Source organism: Odocoileus virginianus, chromosome 15 (assembly GCF_023699985.2).
Source record: "Odocoileus virginianus isolate 20LAN1187 ecotype Illinois chromosome 15, Ovbor_1.2, whole genome shotgun sequence".
Lineage (NCBI taxonomy): Eukaryota > Metazoa > Chordata > Mammalia > Artiodactyla > Cervidae > Odocoileus > Odocoileus virginianus.
The window spans coordinates 65,527,081-65,544,090 of NC_069688.1; the positions used below are offsets into that span (position 1 = coordinate 65,527,081).

Here is a 17,010-nt window from a genome sequence, read left to right on the forward strand (position 1 = left end):
AATATTCTTTTCTGCAGATTTAACTTTTTTATTGAAGTGCAACTACAATGTTATATTGTAATCACTGCAAACGAGTATTGTAATTTTTCTTGAAGATAATTTGCAGTGTTATGTTCGTTTCAAGTCGACAACAAAGTGATTCAGTTATGCGTGCATACATCTCCTTTCTCAGTTTCTTTTCCAGTGTAGGTTAGTGCACGATATTGGGTGGAGTTCCCTGTGCTCTAGAGTAGGTCCTTCTTGTTTACTTATTTGTATATAGTAGTGTATGTATTAATCCTAAATTAACCCTGATTAATCTCTGCCAATAAGATCTTTTTTTAAAGAGTTCTAAAGGTTTTTAATGAGTTCAGTTGAATGCTAATACATTTCACGTGTGTGTGAGTGCTAAGTTGCTTCAGTCATGTTGCAGTCTTTGTGACCCTGTGGCTGCAGCCTGCCAGCCTCCTCTGTCTTTGGCATTGTCCGGGCAAGAGCACTGCAGTGTGCTGCCTCGCCCTCCTGCTAGGGGTCTTGCCGCTCCAGAGACTGAACACAGGTCTCTTATGTCTCTCGGATTGGCAGGCGGGCTGTTTAGCACCAGGACCACCTGGGTGGCCCGTAGATTTATAAATACTCCTAGTCGCTTCACGGCCTTTTGGCGAAGATCCAGTATGGTGTCTCTTCTTACAGCATGTTAAAAAGCAGAGATATTGCTTTGCAGACAGAGGCGCGTCTAGTCAAGGCTATGGGTTTTTCCAGTAGTCATGTATGATGTGAGAGTTGGACTATAAAGAAAGCTGAGCACCGAACAATTGATGCTTTTGAACTGTGTTGTTTGAGAAGACTCTTGAGAGTCCCTTGGACTGCAAGGAGATCAAACCAGTCCATCCTAAAGGAAATTGGTCCTGAATATTCATTGGAAGGACTGATGCTGAACCTCCGATACTTTGGCCACCTGATGCGAAGAACTGACTCATTGGAAAAGACCCTGATGCTGGGAAAGATTGAGGGCAGGAGGAGAAGGGGACGACAGAGGATGAGATGGGGGATGGCATCACCGACTCAATGGACATGAGTTTGGGTGAACTCCGGGAGTTGGTGATGGACAGGGAGGCCTGGTGTGCCGCAGTTCATGGGGCACAAAGAGTTGGACACGACTGAGCGACTGAACTGAACTCTTAAATATGAAAGCATACACTATGTGCTTAGAACTTTTTTTTTAACAGAAGTTTTTAATGACAGCAATCCAGTGAAGACAATAGCACATGTATTATTTTCCTCATTTATTTTGAGTTTAAGGACACTGGTGCAGTAAAAAAAAAAAAAAGAAAAGAAAAGAAAACCATGTCATTAGTTTGTGGCAGAGCTGTGTCTGAGTCCCAGTTCTCTTACTTCCCAAAGCTGTGGCCCTTTCATGGCTTGCAGTGGAACTCTGAAGGTTCTGGGAAGACAGGAGATGACTCAGAGGAGTCCCCAGGGCTGTTGGTACAAATTTATCCTGCCCTGAGGAAGGCACCATGACTAGTTAAGTATGACACTCTGTATATACATTGTCTTTTGTATCATTAAGTTGTTTTACTCAGACTCACATGTGGTTCTCACAACAGATGGGTGAAGCTATCATTATACTCTCGAGAGAAAGGAAGATTAAAAAAAGAAAACAGTGACTTGCTTTCCATCTCACAGGTACCATGTGACCATTCTGGATAAACTTAAATCTTGAGACTCCCGATCCTGTGTTCCGGCCACAGCAGGACTGGGCTGCAAGTCTGAAAGCGTTGCCAGGGAGCGCATGTCCGGGTGTGCGGGGTCGGTGCCCGCGCACGACGCGGCTTCTGAGCGTCGATAAACAGTGCGCGCCATCCTTCTGCATTCCCATTTGGGTGAGGACTGCATTTTCTCATGGATGGAGGGGAATTGTCTTACAGGGATCCCTAAGATTTCCTCCTGCTCTAGAGTGAAATGATGCATTTTGTGTTGTAAATCATTGTTAGTTTGAGAAGATTATACAGTGGAAGTGACAGATTCAAGGGATTAAATTTGATAGAGTGTCTGAAGAACTATGGACAGAGGTTCCTGATATTGTACATGAGACAGGAAGCAAGACCATCCCCAAGAAAATGCAAAAGCAGCAAAGTGGCTGTCTGAGGAGGCCTTACAAATAGCTGAGAAACAAAGAGAAGCTAAAGGCAAAGGAGAAGAGGAAAGATATTCCCATCTGAATGCAGAGTTCCAAAGAACAGAAAGGAGAGATAAGGAAGCCTTCCTCAGTGATCAATGCAAAGAAATAGAGGAAAACAACAGAATGGGAAAGTCTAGAGATCTTCAAGAAAATTAGAGATACCAAGGGAACATTTCATGGAAAAGTGGGCACAATAAAGGACAGAAATGGTATGGACTTAATAGAAGCAGAAGATATTAAGAAGAGGTGGCAAGAATACACAGAAGAACTATGCAAAAAAGATCTTCATGATCCAGGTAACCATGATGGTGTGATCACTCACCTAGAGCCAGACATCCTGGAATGCAAAGTCAGCTGGGCCTTAGGAAGCATCACTACTAACAAAGCTAATGGAGGTGATGGAATTCCAGTTGAGCTGTTTAAAATCCTAAAAGATGATGCTGTGAAAGTGCCGCACTCAATGTGCCAGCAAATTTGGAAAACTGAGCAGTGGCCACAGGACTGGGAAAGGGTCAATTTTCATTCCAGTTCCAAAGAAAGGCAACGCCAAAGAATGCTCAAACTATTGCACAATTGCACTCATCTCACACACTAGCAAAGTAATGCTCAAAATTCTCCAAGCTAGGCTTCAACAGTATGTGAACTGTAAACTTCCAGATGTTCAAGCTGGATTTAGAAAAGGCAGAGGAACCAGAGATCAAATTGCCAACATCCGTTGGATCATCGAAAAAGCAAGAGTTCCAGAAAAACATCTATTTCTGCTTTACTAACTACACCAAAGCCTTTGACTGTGTGGATCACAACAAACTGTGGAGAATTCTTCAAGAGATGGGTATACCAGACCACCTTACCTGCCTCCTGAGAAACCTGTATGCAGGTCAAGAAGCAACAGTTAGAACTGGACATGGAACAATGGACTGTTTCCAAATTGGGAAAGGAGTACATCAAGGCTGTAATTGTCAACCTGCTTACTTAACTTATATGCAGAGTACATCATGAGGAATGCTGGGCTGGATGAAGCACAAGCTGGAATCAAGATTGCTGGGAGAAATATCTATAACCTCAGATATGCAAATGACACAATCTTATGGCAGAAAAAGAAGAGGAAGTAAAGAGCTTCTTGATGAAAGTGAAAGAGGAGAGTGAAAAAGCTGGCTTAAAGCTCAACATTCAAAACACGAAGATCACGGCAAGTAGATGGGGAAATAATGGAAATGACAAATTTGTTTTCTTGGGTTCCAAAATCATGGCAGATGATGACTGCAGCCATGAAATTAAAAGACACTTAGTCCTTGGAAGAAAAGTTATGACCAACCTAGACAGCATGGAAACATGTATATTATCTAGGGTGAAACAGATCACCAGCCCAGGTTGGATGCATGAGACAAGTGCTCGGGCCTGGTGCACTGGGAAGACCCAGAGGGATCGGGTGGAGAGGGAGGTGGGAGGGGGGATCGGGATGGGGAACACATGTAAATCCAAGGCTGATTCATGTCAATGTATGACAAAGCCCACTACAATATTGTAAAGTAATTTGCCTCCAACTAATAAAAATAAATGAAAAGAATGAAAAAAAAAAAAGAAAAAGCAGAGACATTACTTTGCCAACAAAGTAGTCCATCTAGTCAAAGCTATGGTTTTTCCAGTGGTCATGTATGGATGTGAGAGTTGGACTCTAAAGAAAGCTGAACACCAAAGAATTGATGCTTTTGAACTGTGGTGTTGGAGAAGACTCGAGAGTTCCTTGGACTGCAAGGAGATCTAGCCAGTCCATCCTAAAGGAGATCAGTCCTGGGTGTTCATTGGAAGGACTGATGCTGAAGCTGAAACTCCAGTACTTTGGCCACCAGATGCGAAGACCTGACTCATTTGAAAAGACCCCGATGCTGGGAAAGATTGAGGGCAGGAGGAGAAGGGGACGACAGAGGATGAGATGGTTGGATGGCATCACGGACTCAATGGACATGAGTCTGAGTAGGCTCCGGGAGTTGGTGATGGACAGAGAGGCCTGGTGTGCTGTGATTCATGGGGTTGCAAGGAGTCGGACACAACTTAGTGCCTGAACACCAGCAGAATGTTTGAACTGAAAGAAGGCCAGCCCCTGTGGATGCTGGGGTCAGAGGTGAGACTGTTCCACAGGGGCGGGTCAGGGTCATGCATGCATTGTAGGCCATAGAAAGGGTTTTGGTCTCTAGTCTAAGAGCAATGAAAAGCCATGGCGTCGTATCTTCCGCAGGGTCAGACATTATCGGATTTGAATTTTTACTTTTTACTTTTTAAAAATACTCACTCCTGTGGCTGCCTCGCGTATCATTTGCGGCCTGTGGAGTCTGGTTCCCTGCCGGGGCTCAGACCCTGAGGAGACAGCGCTCACAGCCTCTGATGCTGTTAGAGTCAGCCGGAGCAGGGACTCCCAGGGTGCCCTTGTGCGGATGCGGGTGAGGCCTGTGCCCGGGGGGCTGTCTGCAGGTGGAGCAAAGACAGAACCCGGGAGCGAGGAGGGTCGGGCAGGCGGTGAGCCGCGCTGTCGGGCGAGGGCGCCCTAGGGAGTCACGCAGGCCACTGCCTCAGTTCAGGCCGCGATAGCAAAAATGCTCTAGACTGGATGGCCTAAATAACAAACGCCGTTCCTCACTGTCTGGAGCCTGGGAAGTTCAAGTCAAAGCGCCGGCTGACCTGGCGTGTGCTAAGACCCTCGGTGCGCAGAGGTCCTCTCACTAGCGGTCCATTCCTGTAGAAACAGTGATCGCAGCATGGGCGTGTAGGGGACCACACTTTGCCACCCAAAGGTGTCTCTTTGGCACGTGGATTACTTTGAGCTAAAAACAATCAAAGCCCAGAAGGACTCCAGAGGAAAATCTGACCTTTGACCTAAAAAAATGTAGATAGAGGACTCGTTCCAGGAAAGGAGCGCTCAACGTGGATGACCCGAGTCCGAGCTGCGTGCGCAGACGGGGAGGCCCCTGAGGAAGTCTGTCTGTCCAGATTCCGCTCTGTGTCCTGTTGTGTCTGCACGCCACCGCAAGCATTTGCTTACCAAACGTGCTTTTTTGTCTTCGTCTGAGTCTCTTTCGTCCTCTTTGGAGTCCTGAACCACAACCCCCATCATCCTCTCTTGACTTCGGTGGTGTTTAAGGCTGGGGTTTTGCCCATTTTGGTGAGTTACTCAGTTTCCCGTGTCTCTCCCCCTGTACGTATTATTTAACTTTTGTATAACTTTGTCCTGTTAATCCGTCTCATGTCCGTTTAATTCATAGACCAGCCAGAAGAACCTACAAAGGTACAGGAAACTTTCTTCCTCCCTAATGGAGCTCCCCACTCATGAAATAATCACTTCCCAAAGTCCCTGTCCCTAAATTGTACCACATTTGTCTTTAGTGTTTCAACATATGTAAATTTTGGGAAGAGACAAGCATTAAGTCCATAGCAAGTAATCCAATGATTTGGGAAAAGGAATCATGCCTTTAGGAAAGAAATATGAGACGTTTTTTAGAGAGGGCGCAATTTGGTTAGTAACTCCCTTTCAAGAAGGCTAAACTGAATACTGAGCTTCCCAGGTAGCAGAGAGGTAAAGAATTCACCAGCCAGTACTGGAGACTAAGAGATGTGGGTTTAATCCCTGGGCCAGGAAGTTCCCCTGGAGTAAGAAATGGCAACCCACTCCAATATTCATGCCTGGAAAATCCCATGGACAGAGGAGACAGGCAGGCTATAGTCTGGGGGGTCACAGAGGCAGACATGGCTGAGCAGCTGACCACAGACACACAAACTGATTACAGTTTGCTAAAGCTAGAGTTTTGGATTGCACTTTCAGTGTTCTTACTAATCACCAGGAAAAGATGCCTCTTGTTCACTTCTGAAGCAGCTCCTTGTCTTGATGGCCGCGTTTGCGGCAGCAGTCAGCAGCCACGTCTGTCTGTCTGAGAGCCTTGCTGTGACACTGCTCGGAGGCCTGGGATGTAGGATTTCAACTGAATGATTTTCCTTCTGTGTAGGTTTCTTTTTCTTTTTTTTAAATTGAAGTATAGCTGATTTACAGTATTATTAGTTTCAGGTGTACACCATCGTGATTCCAAATTTTCATAGATTATTCTCTGCTGGGGCTTTGTCGGTGGCTCAGCCAGTAAAGAATCCACCTGCAATGCAGGAGACCCAGATCCAGTCTCTGGGTCGGGAAGATCCTCTGGAGAAGGAGAGGGCAACACACTCCAGTATTCTTGCCTGGAGAATCCATGGATGGAGGAGCCTGGCGGGCTACAGTCCGTGGGGTCGCAAAGAGTCGGACAGGACTGAGCGACTAACACTTTCACTTTTATATTGTATTTGAAGTTGTTATAAAATATTGTCTATATTCCCCGTGCAGGACCACATCTCCCTGCAGCCTGTTCATCTTACACGTGGTCGTTTGTGCCTTGTAACCCCCTCCTCCCGTCTCTCCCCGCTCCCCACTGGTACGCGCAGGCTGCCTTATTTCCTTTCCTCTCCTCCGCCAGGTTGATGAGCCCCGAGAACACGCTCCTGCAGCCCCGGGAGGAGGAGGGGGTCAAGTACGAGCGCACCTTCATGGCCTCGGAGTTCCTGGACTGGCTGGTGCAGGAGGGGGAGGCCACGGCGCGGGAGGAGGCCGAGCAGCTCTGCCGGCGGCTCGTGGAGCACGGCATCATCCAACACGGTGAGCGCGCCTTCCCTGAGCCCGGCGCACGCCCGCGGCCGACGCTCTTCCCTCTCCCGGCTTCTGCCTGGGCTCAGCCCAGCTCACCTGTAAGCTGGGGGTCAAGTTCACGTTTCATGCCTTCTCATTCTGGGACTCAGACCAAAGGAGCATCCACTCTCTGGCATATATTGTGGGTTGTTGTGTTTTTTTTTTTCCTTTGGGAATATATTGTTTTGATGGATGAGGCCCCAAGTACGAGCAAGCAGGCAGATTCTTGCAGTGTCTCCAAAAATCTCTGCTTGGGTGAAATTAAAGGCCACAGCTTCACATCCGACTGGCTACAGCTGGTCATCTGGTCAAGTCTGGATGGGAAGCAGATGGCCCTAACACAGCTGGTTGCAGTGGAAGAGTGAAGATTTGCTGAACTGTGGTTCAAGCTGTCATGCTGAAGAAGTATCCAAAAGGCCTTCATCAGATTTCCCCCCACCTTTTTTTAAGGGCTGAATCATAATACTGCAGTAGATTAGTAGCATATTATTGAAGAATCGTATTAGTTACCTATTGCAGTGTAAGGAGTTCCTCTAAAACGTAATGCTATAAAATAATAGTGTTTATTACCTGGTACAGTTTCTGTGGGTGGGGAGTCTGGAGAGGCATAGCCGGTGGTTTGGCTTGGCGGTCTCTTATGAGGCTGGAGTCGAGACGTTGTCCAGGGTGACAGTCTTCTGAAGCCCTGGCAGTCCAGAGGGTCTCCTTCACAGCGCTCACTTGGATGTGCACCAAGTCATTGCTGGCTGTTGGCAGGAAACTTCTGCCCATTGCTCTGTAGACTTCTTCATAAAGCTGCGTGGGAATTCTCATGACATGGATCAGGCTTCTTCCAAAGGCCGTGATCCAAGAGAATGTGGGCAGAAGCCACGGTGGCTTTAGCAGAGCCTCGGAGTCACACACGGTCATTTCTGCACCTCTGCTGGTTGGCAGGTCAGTCCCGTTCAGTACAAGAGAGGACGTGTGAGGGTGTGACTGCCGGAAGCGGGGATCACTGAGCCCCCTCAGTTCCCATGAGGCTGGTTCCCACGGGAACACAGGCTCTGGAACCCCAGCACCACTGGTTACCAGCTACTTACCCTCTCTCATCTGTAAAATGGGCGAGCTTGCGTAGGGTGCTTGTGTGTGTAAACGAGGCAGACACACAGTGCTTGTTTCAGTGCTCTGCTCTGAGTAAGTGCTTGACCGATTCGTTTCCTTTGTAAATATTTTCACTTATTTGTTCATCTGTTTGGCTCTGTCGGGTCTTAGTCGTGGCCTGTGGGATCCTTCACTGCGGTGCAGGGACTCTAGCTGTGGCTCCAGAGCACGTGGGTTCATTGCTCTGCAGCTTGTGGGAGCTTGGTTCCCTTACCGGGGGTCGAACCTGTGTCCCCAGCACTGCAAGGCAATCCTTCACCCCGGATCACCAGGGAAGTCCCTCAATCAATTAATACAGCAGCGATCGTAGGCTTAGAACAGTGAATAAACGGCGGAGCTAGATAAGCATTTCGGCCTAGGAGTCAGTAGGAAAGGAAATACCTGAATCATTCTTGCTATAAACTCCCCTCCCCACACTTCTACACAGGCCTAGAATTTCTGCCCCAGGGTTAGGGAAAAAACAGTGAAATTATAGAGATGAAAGAAACTTTTGAAATTATTTGGAGCAGTGTTTTACAAACTTCAGATTGTAACCCTTTAGTGGGTTTAAAAGGGCTTCCCTGATAGCTCAGCTGGTAAAGAATCTGCCTGCAATGCAGGAGACCTGAGTGTGATCCCTGGGTTGGGAAGATCCCCTGGAGAAGGAAAAGGCTACCCATCCAGTATTGTGGCCTGAAGAATTCCATGGACTCTATAGTTCATGGGGTCAAAAACAGTTGGACGTGACTGAGCGACTTTCACTTCAGTGGGTTTAAATGTTTAAATTAAAATATTAAGAAAAATTTTAGCACAGGGAACTGTATTTAATATCCTGTGATAAACCATAGTGGAAAAGAATATGAAAAAGAATATATGTATAACTAAGTCACTTTACTGCCTAGCAGAAATTCATAGAACATTGTAAATCAACTGTACTATGAATAAAATTTTTTTAAAAAGGAACCACTAAAGAAAAAAAAATTTTTTTTCAATTGACTAGATTGGACTGTCATAATACTGCTCAAGGTATGGTCCATGGATCCTCAGGGTCACCTCGGAATGTGGCAGAAATGCAGAATCTCTGGTACTACCCACGTCCCACTGAATCTGATCTACATCTTAGCATAACCTTACGTGATTCAAATGCACTTTAAAAGTCTGAGAGGCAGTGGATTGGATTTCACTAGAATAAATCTCAGAGCACGTTTTATATAGTAATGTCAAGGATTGCTTTGCAAAATATTTCAGTTAGAAATATGCTGTATACATCGAAACATGTATATTATCTAGGGTGAAACAGATCACCAGCCCAGGTTGGATGCATGAGACAAGTGCTCGGGCCTGGTGCACTGGGAAGACCCAGAGGGATCAGGTGGAGAGGGAGGTGGGAGGGGGGACCAGGATGGGGAATACATGTAAATCCATGGCTAATTCATTTCAATGTATGACAAAAACTACTGTAATGATGTAAAGTAATTTGCCTCCAACTAATAAAAATAAATGGAAAAAAAAAATACGCTGTATAAACATTTGGCCATGGTCACGTGTGCCGTGATTGGTAACAGAAAAACTTAACTGTGCGCTTGGTTCAGACACTTTGGAAACCACTGACCGGGAAGCACTGGTTCAAAAGGCACTCAAGCCACTCAGTGGTTTGGGGGTGCTTTCTCCTTTCTGATGTTGCCACAGTCACACTCACAACTGTTCACTGATGGTCTAATATGTCTACAACTGGGCTATTGATTGAGGTTTGAAAGGTGACTAGAATTGTAAAATGTCAGTGTGGTCCCTGGCCTTAAACAGCTTGTAGTCTTGTAGGGATTATAAAATGGATATAGAAGCAGTTAGAGAGTAATCGAAGATGTATGCTGTATTTTATTTGTTTATTTAATTTATATTGTGTGCCAGACATTTTTATAGTGATTTTGCACATTAACTTTTTGAAACCTCTTTAACTTTTGGAGGCAGATATATATATATATATATGTGTAATATATGTATATATATTTTTTCCGTGTCAGATGGCATGTGGGATCTTAGCTCCCCTACCAGGGATTGAACACGTGCCCCCTAAAAGTCTCAGTCGTGTCCGACTCTTTGTGACCCCATGGACTATACAGTCCATGGAATTCTCCAGGCCAGAGTACTGGAGTGGGCAGCCTTCCCCTTCTCCAGGGCATCTCCCCCCGGGGAAGCCCTGAGGCAGACTTTCCGTAGAGTTGGCCCAGACGTTCTTTGGGTTTTCTCGGCACGTTGTGTGGACAAACCCGAAGGAACATCTTGGCCGGCCCAGCAGTCGTTCTTGTTTGTGCTCTGCTGTGTCCACCTCTGTGCGGCCCCGTGGACCGGGGCCGCCAGGCTCCTCTGTCCGTGGGATTCTCCAGGCAAGAGTGCTGGGGTGGGTTGTCATTCCCTCCTCCAGGGGATCCTCCTGACCCAGGGATCAAACCCACGTCTCCTGTATCTCCTGCATTGAGATTCTTTACCACTGAGCCGCCTGGGAAGCTATGTTGCTGTTGCTAAACGTATCTTATTATCGTAAGAACAACTAACGTGAAATCAGCCCTCTTAACACATTTTTAAGTGAACAAATTAGTATCATTAACTGTAGGGCAGGTATTTTTATTATCGCCATTTAAACAGATAAGGAAGCCAAAGCATCAATAGGTTAAGTTATTTTTCTGAGGCCACTTAGGTAGTAACATCCAAGTGGGTATTATTGGTAGTATGCGTGAACTCAGAATTGATTGGAGTGACTGGGACTTTCCATTGGTGAAAATGCCATTTGGGTTGGAGTTCGTACTGTCATTTTTGCTCCAGACAGAAAACTTGGTGATAGCAAGTTCTAGAGAAAACCAACTTTTTATACTACCATTTGCTGACTGATGCTATACACCTCGACTTCAGAGAGAAGACAGAGGATGCCACAAATTGTTTCCAAATGATTTCCAAAGAGTAAGAAATTACACCTCAATTATAGTGTAATTCTGTAATGCTATAAACGTAAATGCTGCAGTGTTGTGACAAAGGATAAAACAGGGTGTTACTGATTTGTTTTCCATGGTTTTAGGAGGATTGAATATCTCTATATAGAGCAGTCAGAGTTTCCAAGGGAGTTCCCATTTCTCAGCCCAGCAATTCATTGCTAGATCACAGATTCTAACTTTGAATTGTGAAAATTTGACACCACATATGTGTATGTTAGAGTTAATGATAAATACCAGTGAGTGTTCTAAGCCAAGCTCTGAGTTGTTCAGCTAATAATTAGTTTCACTGGTTAAACATTAAAGAAAGTCAACCTTTAGGCTTTGAGCAAAAGATTTCTGGATAAAAGTGTTTCCTAGCTTAAAACCAGTAGGCGTAAAAATCAGGCCCACTTATGAAATCCTGACCAGCTTCATTTATGAATGGTGCTCTTTAATCAAGACAGAATTTGTTAGCTGAGTAACTAGCTTGCATGAAAATGTATATGAATGTGTGTATATAGAAATGCTCCTACATGTTCACATGTATGTGATTATACACCTGTGTGGATGTTGGTTAGTATGTACATATTTATCTAGATTTTTCACTTATTGAGGTTTACCATGTACCAGGCACTAAACACGTTACAAATTTTAATGTATAAATACATTGTGTATTTAATATTTACATTTCACATAGGTGACATATATTGTATATATAATCTCATTAAACCCTCACAGCAATTCTGTGACATTGGTATTACTATTATTATTATAGTTTTACAGTGAAGAAATCTGGAATTCAAAGCTTTAAAATATTTTTCCAAGGTTGCATAGCTAACCAGTAGCTACTAGTCCTTGTGCCTTAGAAAGGTGTTTACCTTGGTCCAGGATGTATGGATTGAAGGCAGGAGGAGAAGGGGATGACAGAGAATGAGATGGCTGGATGGCATCACTGACTCAATGGACATGAGTTTGAGTAAACTCCGGGAGTTGGTGAAGGACAGGGAGGCCTGGCGTGCTGCAGTCCATGGGGTCACAAAGAGTCGGACATGACTGAGCGACTGAACAACCACCTGGGTGTATGGAATTGGGTGTGACTGGCTGCCTGTGGAATGGACAGATAGGATTTATATCCCAGCTCCTTCACTTGCTGTGTGACCCTGTCCACATCTCAGCTCTTCCATTCCTCAGGTTGTGAAGTTTATGAGACTGGGGTCACATTATGTACCTTTGAGAGTTTTGGTTGGTTGGTTGGTTGGGTTTTTGGTTTTGTTTTTTGAAATCCTAGGACTACCCACGTGTACTAGAAAGACTCAATATACGACTGGACTTTCGGTTCAGATTTTTATGGTGCAGTGACGCAGAGAAGGGTCAGCAAGGGGAGAAGAGGTCCTGGTTGTCGTCTGGGGACGCCCAGGGGCAGCGTCCTCGGTTCTGCCTCCCAGGGAACTGACCCCTCCTCCAGCAGGGGCCTGCAGTGGCGTGTGCGGAACGTCTGCCCAGGGAAGCCCGCTTGAAACTCAGAGACCAAGGTTTTTCTCAGCGGCTGCTCACAGGGGCGTAGACTTTGCCTGCCTGGGCAGCCGCCTGCCGGCCGTCCAAACTCTCAGCAGGGAAGCACGTGTTCTCCATCGGTCACACTGTTTGTGCAAACTGTCTAGTCAGGCTGGTACAGCAGAATGCGGTGCCCCAGGTAAGCAAAGTCGCCTTATCAGATGGTCACGTAGGGAACCTTCCAAAAGTCAAGTTCCCAGAAGCCAGCCGTGGACCCGCCCCACAAGCAGGCCGTTCTGTCTCAGGGCTGCCACGGTAACTCTTTCCCGCACAGAGCTGCTGGGAGAATTAAATGATAGTGGTGGCTAAAAGCTTTTAGCAGAGTCTACCTGTTATGGCCCTCAAATGCAAGCTATTACGCTTGATCTGATCATTTCTGAATAACTGTTAAAATGTACAGAGTCCCTCCTAAATACCAGACACTGTTCCAATCACTGTCTTCATTTACTCATCTACCCCTTTAAATAATTCTATGAGTTCGTTATCATAATAATTCTCATTTTTAAAATGAGGTTAAGTAACTTGCTGGAGACAAGAGCTAGGAAAATGGTAGACTCAAGATTCACATCAAAGCAATCTGGCTGTTAATCACTAAAGAAGATTGGGTGCTAATTATAAGATTCACTAGAGGAGGAAAAAAATTCTCAACTCTCATGGCATCAGCTCATAGAGGCTGTCAGATAATACAGCTGTGATTGTTGTTAGTTCATAAAATAGTACATGATTCCCTTTCTGCACACAGTGACCAAGCGCCTTGAGATTTTTGTGTGACCTTTGCAAACATGATGAACACATTTCTTCCTCCCATAAATATCTCCCTCAGCTGCTTGAGCTGCTCTCCGGCTATCTTGTCCTTACAGGGAGGGTGGTGGACAGCAGAGAGTCATGTGGGTAAATTGCTCACAGCTGCAGCAGCTGACCCTGGATAATCAGGCTACTGCGACTGTGTCCAGGCGTATAATTTCCTCTTTTAAAGATTTAGTCAGAGCACTTTAACAATTTCAACACTTCATCAAGCCCCCTTTCTTTGTCTGAAAAATTTTATATAACATTGCGCAATGCGCAAAGCAGTTTTCCATGTATTATATTTTTAATCCTCCAAGCTGCTCGAGGGTAGTTTTGGTGATCCCATTCCCCAGTGGAAACAGTAACGGATACGTTCTCCCTGGGAGCAATGAGGAAAGAACTTGGGGTTTTCTGCAAAGGAAGCTAGCTGCCAGATCCAGACAGGAATTAACCCCATCTTCTCAGTCATTAAGAACACTGATGAGTTCAACCCAGCCTAGGATATTCTAGCCAAAAGAAAAGAGAGAGGGAGGGAAGGAAGCATGAAAGACGGAAGAAAGTGGGGAAGGAAAAGGACGCTGATGACTGAGGAGGCTGAAGACAAGACTGCAGCTTGCCCAAGGCCGTGTGATGTTGCAGGAAAAAAACTCATTCTGACGCTTGTTTAAGTTGTAAGGACAGTTTTATTTAAGACTATTGCAATCGGAGCATTGCAGCGGGGGGAGGGAGATGGCTCCCGTCCAAGGACAGCAAGAACAAGTGGGGATTTACAGCCTCGGAGCAGGGCAGGGGGATGAGCAGATGGAAAATTATGGGAGGCGTCTAGGGTCGAGGCCAGGGACGTGGACATCAAAGGTGCAGGATAAATTCAAGCAAATAACAGGAGTAATCAGGTGTCACTGTTTGGGGGGGATGGCAGGATTCTGTGCTAAGGCTGGGCTAGGTCGGTCACATGGCCCCCTCTTGATCCTGGGCGATCAGGGCCCTTTGACTGACAGACTCACCACATAGGGGAGGGCATTCTTCCACAAAAAGGAAGAAAAATTGTTTTGGAAGTTCTGTAGCCGTAGAGATGGGAGCCCAGGTCGAGGGCTGGTTGAAAGGAGGGCGCGGAGGAGCGGGCTGGAGCCTGGATCCTTCATCAGCGGCCCGGTCCTGCCTTTCCCCCTCTGCGTCACGCCTCTCCTACCCACATCCTCTCACTTATGGTTTTGGTAACTCCTTGCCACCACCAGAGTGAAGATTTTCCCGTTACGGTTGGTGCCCAGCATCTCCGTCTTTCTTTCCTCTTAGCTAGAACGCAGGAGCTCTGAGGACAGAGGATCTGTTTTCTTGTCTCCGTATCCCCTGGGCACGCCTTGGCGTTTCTATATCAGAGACTCACTGAAATGTGCATTGAGTGAATGAAGGCAGTAGTGACCACTTTTTGAGCGTGTTCCACCAGGTGGAGTTCCGTGAATATTGTAGGCAGGCTCCATCATCATTTGCTTCGGACACATGGCCGAGCTCGCGAATAGTCAAACACACCGCCTGAGAAGCAGCAGAGCTGCTCTTGGGGGTCTGGTTGCCGGGAGCCCCCACAGCGGGGGCCGTGTTTTCTGCCCGTGCCCTTGCTCTGTCTGGAGGCTGCTTGTGGAGGACAGCTCCGACTGGCTGAGACCGGTCACAGGCCCACATCCGCACCCTGCGTGGGAGGGCCCTCTGACGGCCGCACCAACTGGTGAGGGGACATTATCCCACCAAAAAACCAGAAGTTATTTTGGAAGTTCTGTTACCACTAGGAAGTGAGTTCTGGGCAGTTGGAAGCAACAGGCAGGCTGACCTTCACTGCTATTAGTTCATTTAATCTGCCACAAATCACTTCACTGGGTCTTATTATCCCTGTTGCTTTAGATGACAATACTAAGTCATTTGCAATGGGTATAATCATCTTTAACTCCTAAATATTAAGCTCTGAATAGAAGAAAATAAAGATTGGGTAGAATATTTTCTCAATCTGCTTTCAATAATTAATACTTCATCACTACTTCAATAATTAAAGTGTTATCTTTATCAGCAGCTGTTATTTACTATTAAAACTTTTTCCTTTCTCAATGTACAATTTCTGGGCATTTTCCTGCTGTGTCCCCTCTGATAGGCGTGGCTCTGCTTTGGTTTTCATTCCAGCGGAGTCTAGGGCAGCAGGAAAGTTGGCACAGCCCGCATGCTGTTGCCATGCCCACATAAGGGGCAAGGTTCCTTGGTAAAGTCACAAGCCAGTCCTTTGGCACAGTGTAGTGTTGGTTTTGTTAAAGGACAACAGGTCTGTAGCTGCTCTGAGCCTTGACTTTTAGAAGGAATGACGGAAGTGAGAGATGCCTCGTCTCACGTAACCTTCCAGAAGAAGGGCGTTCCGCGCACAGAACAGAGTCTTCTGTGAACAGTGTCGTAACCGAACACGTTTCTCTCCTTCGTTGACATCTGTATAGCTTTTGTTGGGTGTCCAGAAACTGATCCTCTACGTACAGACTGTGTTTGGCTCTGGTGCCTGGGCCCCTACTGACTCTTCTTAGCTCCTGACGCCTTGTGGGCCAGTGGCCGCTGCAAGTACGTGGGCCTCAGTTTCCCCAAACGCGACATTTTTACAGCGGACACTGTCTCTGTGCAGGCGAAGTTAATGAAGGCGTGCAGTCTCCTATTAAGGGCTCAGCCTGTGTGATCTCAGTCCTTTATATAATTTAAGGACTGAGCTGGGTCTCCGTGGTCATTTTTGGAGGGACGTGGAGGCTGGGGTACCAAGTTCATTAAAGCAGCAGCCTGGCGGGGCCTCCTCGGTGGAGTGATGGCTCAGACGGCTGACGCGGCTCTCTCTTCCCCTCTCCTGGGCGAGGCGCAGTGAGCGGTCAGTCCTGGTCACTGATGCACGTGAGCTTGGCCACAGCCCTCAGGGAGGCCGGGGGTGAGGCAGAAGGTCGAGGTTCTCACCGAGGAGCGGACCGCCTGTGCTCTCTGGCCCGTCACAGAGGCCTTGCGTGCTCTGACCCTGTCTCAGGCTCCAGGAAGCTCCTGTCTCAGCGAGAAGCTGGAGAGTAGGGCAGGGATGTCGCGGGGGACCCAGGCTCTCCCCGGCATTCCCCTGAGAGTCCCCGCAGACGCTTCTCTTTGCCACACGGCGGCATCTCGTGGTTCTTCTCTCGGAAGTCTCCCACCCGCCGCGTAAGGCTCTAGATTCTCAGCTGCTTGCTTTAATTCAGTTTTTCTTAGCTGATACACCCTCTCAGACTGCATCTGGGTCATCTTGTGTTCTGGCCTGCAGTTCTTTGGAAATGCTCCTTCTTTCTATCTGCCTCCTCCTTCTCCCCTCTTCCGCCAGGAATGGAAGAACAAACTCCAGTCTGTTGATGCCATGGAGTGATTACTAGGTGTAAAACGGACTGTATATTAAACTACAGTGAAGTGTCAACTCCTGCTGGTCAGAATGGCCATCACCAAAAGTCCACAAACAATAAATTCTGGAGAGGGTGCGGAGAAAAGGGGCCTCCGGCACTGTTGGGGTGATGTGAGTCGGTGCAGCCCCTGTGGAGAGCAGTGTGCAGTTCCTGAAAAACTAAAGCTGGCAGCTCCTCGGTGGCCGAGAGGTTAGGATCCTGTGCTTCCGCTGCTATGGCCCAGGTTCAGTCCCACGAGGTGCAGAGAGCTGCCCAAAAAAGAAAAAGTTAGCATGTGATCCAGTGATCCCA

General features: G+C 46.8%; 1 protein-coding gene across 8 annotated transcripts in view; it reads left to right on the top strand.

Moving 5' to 3' along the window:
• Window positions 1–17,010, top strand: part of DEPTOR (DEP domain containing MTOR interacting protein) — a 168,667-nt gene that overhangs the window by 68,742 nt on the left and 82,915 nt on the right. For all 8 annotated transcript variants that reach the window (XR_011491563.1, XM_070477477.1, XM_070477478.1 and 5 more), the window contains exon 4: window positions 6,658–6,836. Coding sequence is in view for 7 of the 8 variants with exons in the window: in XM_070477477.1 (XP_070333578.1) it covers window positions 6,658–6,836 (179 nt within the window). In the remaining variant the exon portion in view is untranslated. The remainder of the gene's footprint in view (window positions 1–6,657; window positions 6,837–17,010) is intronic.